This window comes from Alligator sinensis, unplaced genomic scaffold, assembly GCF_000455745.1.
Source record: "Alligator sinensis unplaced genomic scaffold, ASM45574v1 scaffold638_1, whole genome shotgun sequence".
NCBI classification, from domain to species: Eukaryota; Metazoa; Chordata; order Crocodylia; family Alligatoridae; genus Alligator; species Alligator sinensis.
In genome coordinates, this window is record NW_005843531.1 from 18,145 (window position 1) to 22,176 (window position 4,032).

The following is a 4,032-nucleotide window of genomic DNA, read 5'->3' on the forward strand; positions in this document are numbered from 1 at the left end:
GGGGGGGGAGAGAATTACAGCTGCTCGTCTCCACAGGTTGGAATTTCAGTGTCTGGAAACACCTGCCTGGACACATGACAGCAGAAGCTATCTGAGGGCAGCATCCTGCAAGGGCAACCAAGCCCCCTGTCACTCTGGGCAAGGAGCATTTCTGAGAGGGGAGTTAGGGGAGGGGATGGCCACAACTCACCTGGCAACAGGTCCTCTGACCTTGAGATGTCCCCACAGTCCTCATCATTACTGACCCAGAGCTGCTCCTGTCCTTGCTGGATGCAGTGGATTATGTCAGGTGTGGGACCTCGATATCCTGTTTGCGGCAGTGGTTAAAAAGGATTGATAACTGGGTACTGGATGCAGAATTGGAAACTGGGATTTGGGGAATGGATGCAATTAACTCAGAGGAGTAGGTTGTAGCCGTGTTGGTCTAAGGACATAGGCAGACAAGGTTCTTTGGGTGAATCTGATATCTTTTATTAGACCAAATTAAATAGTTGGAAAACAAGTATTAAGCGAGCTTTCGGCTTCAAAAACCCTTCGTCAGGCTAGAACCTTGTCTGCAATGAACTCAAGGATTCTACTGGGGCTTGAAGGACAAGGGAAGATGGACAAAAAAGAGGGTGCTACATGGAGAAGCCTTCAATAGGTGATGGCCTTTGTCACCCAGGTGGTGGGGGGATAGTTGTAGGAAACAAAGTACAGACCACATTGAGGTATATAATGGGTGTGAGACCGACAGTTCCCAGGGCCATGCAGTGACCTGCAATGTGGTAGAGAGCAGAAATATGAAGCTCTCACTATTTACAAGGCAGCAAAATGAAGACACACTGGTGGTTGGATAACATCTGTCTTATCAGTGTCAATCCAGGCAAAGGAATGGGAGTGAGTTTTTCTCTGGGAAGGTTTCAAGTGAGGCCTGGCGGCAGGGAACAGAATCCAGGACAGATGGCCAACCATGATGTTTTTCTCTGGGAGAGAAGGCCATTCCCCAACAGGGCAGAGGAAGGGAAGATTTTGTAAGAACTGCAGTAGCACCGAAAGCAATCATCCCATCCAGCGGGAGGATGGAACCAGAAGAGGGGATAAACCAGATGGGAAAATGCTGCCAGGTTTGAAACAAAGGTCCCAGGTGTCCTGGATACAGGGAACAGAAGGCTGAAGGAGACATCTTTTACAGCACATGAAAGCCCATAACATAGCAATGGTCAACATGGCCTTTGCTGAGCAACAAAACGCCTTGGAGACCTTCCCTAAGCAAGTCCTTTGGGAGAATCGGAGGACAGGTTGAGGGAACTGAGCGTATTTAGTCAAGAGAAGAAAAGACTAAGAGGGGATTTAATAGCAGCCATCAACTACCTGAAGAGGGGTTCAAGTCAGGATGGAGATGGACTGTTCTCAGTGGTGGAAGATGACAACACAGAGCAATGGTCTCATGTTGTAGCAAGGGAAGTTTAGGTTATATGTTAAGAAGAATTTTCTCCTGAGGAGGGTAGCAAAACACTGGGACAGGTTACCCAGAGAGGTGACACACTCTCCATCCTTGGAGGTTTTTAAAACTCAGTTAGATAAAGCTTTGGCTGGGATGATCTAGTTGGAGCTGGTTCTGCTTGGAGCAGGGGGTTGGACTAGATAATCTCCTGAGATCCCTTCCAACCTGAATTTTCTATGATTCTATGAAAAGAAACTAGGAAATCAAGATGGTCTTGTAGACAATAAGTCCCACAGCCCTGCCCACAAGCCAGAACAAGCCCTGTATCAGAGACCCTCTGGAAACGACAATGGGTACTGAACAGCCCTGCACCAGGCCCACCCCTTTTTATCACCGTATCGGGTGTCTGACATGCAGAGGGATTTTGGGAGGAGGACGAGACAACTTCTGAAAATGGCAGAACAAGCTTCAGACCAGGTCTCTAAGTAAACATAACCAAGCCAGAGCCCACGGCCTGTGGAGATGAAGATGTTAGGAAGAACATGGGCAGAAGCACCCAGGGACCCACTGACAGAAGTACCAGGTTCCACCGTGCGTGCACGGGTCACCAGAGATGGAGTCGAGGAAATGCAAATCCCAGGGGTGGTAGCAGTAGGGTTTGATACGCCTTCCATTACCTTCTGCTGGTACCTAACTGAAGGAGAAAGGGGATCTAGAGAGCACTGACTGAGCATGTTCAGATTGTTAGACATGTGGAATAGGACACGCTAGGTGGGAGAGAGAGGAAATCAGATGCATTTCTGTTAGAGCCCATCACTAAGGAAGTCCTTCAAGCAAACTGGAAAAAAAAAAAAAGCACTAAAAAAAAAATTAAAATAAAATCAATCAATCAGTCAATCAAGCTGACCTCCTAGAAGTCCCTCAGCCCTGCACACCAGCTAGAACAACCCCTGTATCACAGACCCTCTGGAATTGACAATGGGTTTTCACCGCAGAGGCACGGAGACGGTATGGATTTCAACCACCAGGGAAAAATTGACGAGGATGAGAGTGCAAAGAAGCAGGGAGAAGACCATAAGTGCCAGCGCTGACATGGCTGCAGGGAGAAGCAGGAAAGAGCTTTACCCAGGGAAACGAGGGCTCGGCAGTTCCTCAGCATCTGGTCCCGGTACAGCCCCTTCTGTGCATCCTCCAGCAGCTCCCCCTCCTCCCGTGTGAAGTACACAGCCACGTCCTCAAAGGCCTCCCGGAGCTGCAGGCACAAGCGTTACACCATTAGCGTCTCCTGCTCCAGCTGCAACCAGCCCGCACCGCCCTCTCCAGGACCCTTCTGCACAACAGCTCTCTGCAGGCTGGGCCATGACACATGGGTGCAAAATGTGCCACTCTTCACTGACATGGTATGCGGGGCCAGCCGTGGATGTAAGGGTCCACATGTGTCTACCTTGCCCGGTTTATTCGGTTGTGTGTACCGCAGCTGGGTGTGGTTGCAGCCCACATCACCAGAGGCTTATTGCTCCACAATGCTCTCTGGTCCCCAAACTCTTGACAGCAGCCCTGGCTTCTTCCAAGCACAGCCCCAGATGAAGCTGGCGCCCTGCTTACGTCCATGCTCTCCCCCTGCCTTGCTGGCCTGCCCTGCGCTTTCTGCAGCTGGCCCCGCAGAGGGCTCAGGGCGCCCCTCTCCCCCGGTCTCCCTGGGGAAGTCCTCGGCAGCTCCATGTTTGCAGGCCCTTCTTCAGGAGGCTGCTGCCGAGCTCTGCCCAGGGCCCCTGCACCTGCGGGGGGAAGAGAAGGCACAGGTCAGGCCTGGTGCTGCTGGCAGAGGAAAGCCCTGCTCCTCTCCCCTACGGGCCGGTGACTGCGGCAGCCAGAGCCTTCAGCGTGTGGGAGAGGGGGGAGATGGAGGACAGGCACTGCAGTACCCAGACCTTCATCTGACTCTGCGTCTGAAACGGGCTCCTCTCTGGCACCATGAAATTGCTGGTCTGCAGGCCCTGGGCTCTCCCTCTGTGCTCCCTCCTCCAGAGACATGTCCACAGGCTGGGCCCGTGGCTGTTCCAGTGCCCCGTTGGGCTGCATCCTGTGCGAGGTGACCTCCTCGACCTTCACCCTCACCGTGTTCTGGGGACGAGAGGGACGTGTCATTGGGGAGCTGGGACTAGGAGACAGGGCGGCAGGGAACATCTGCCAGGCTCACAGACTTGGGAGCAGCAGCAGCAATGATTCTGGTGAAATGTGAGCACGTGGAGTTTCTCAGCCTCCGCCGGCCCAGGCTGAAACCCCGCGGCCAGGGTCACCGCCTTGGCACACGTCTGCACCCTGCGCCCCCACCCCGCGTCCCTTGGGGCAGCACGGCCAGGACCCGCTCCAGCACCACCAGCTCCACCCCGTGCCCCTGCTGCGGCGATGGCAGAGCTCCGAGGTGGCTGCAGACCTCGCGTGGGCCCTCAGCCTCCTGGCAGCGCAGGCCTCAGCACCACGTCCTGGCCGGGGGAGCTCATTCCCTGGTGCGGTGCGCGAGGGCCCCGCGGGGGCTGCTTCACCTCCTGCCCCCGGGCCCCGCCGTGCTGGACCAGCTCCTCCTGCAGCTGCTGCTCCCCCTG

At 54.4% G+C, this 4,032-nt stretch overlaps 1 protein-coding gene across 12 annotated transcripts in view; it reads right to left on the reverse strand.

Moving 5' to 3' along the window:
- The window catches only part of LOC102369020 (zinc finger protein 239-like), a 92,243-nt gene that overhangs the window by 14,828 nt on the left and 73,383 nt on the right, over window positions 1-4,032 (reverse strand). Inside the window, exons 1-4 of one of the 12 annotated variants that reach the window (XM_025195485.1) lie at window positions 3,973-4,026; window positions 3,352-3,550; window positions 3,032-3,204; window positions 2,552-2,678 (exon numbers count right to left, since the gene is read on the reverse strand). In XM_025195485.1, the coding sequence (XP_025051270.1) occupies window positions 2,552-2,678; window positions 3,032-3,204; window positions 3,352-3,508 (457 nt within the window). In that variant the 5' untranslated portion in view covers window positions 3,509-3,550; window positions 3,973-4,026. Of the gene's footprint in view, window positions 1-190; window positions 308-2,551; window positions 2,679-2,870; window positions 3,205-3,351; window positions 4,027-4,032 lie in introns of those variants that run through there. The other 11 variants (XM_025195484.1, XM_025195486.1, XM_025195487.1 and 8 more) reach the window with 11 other exon arrangements.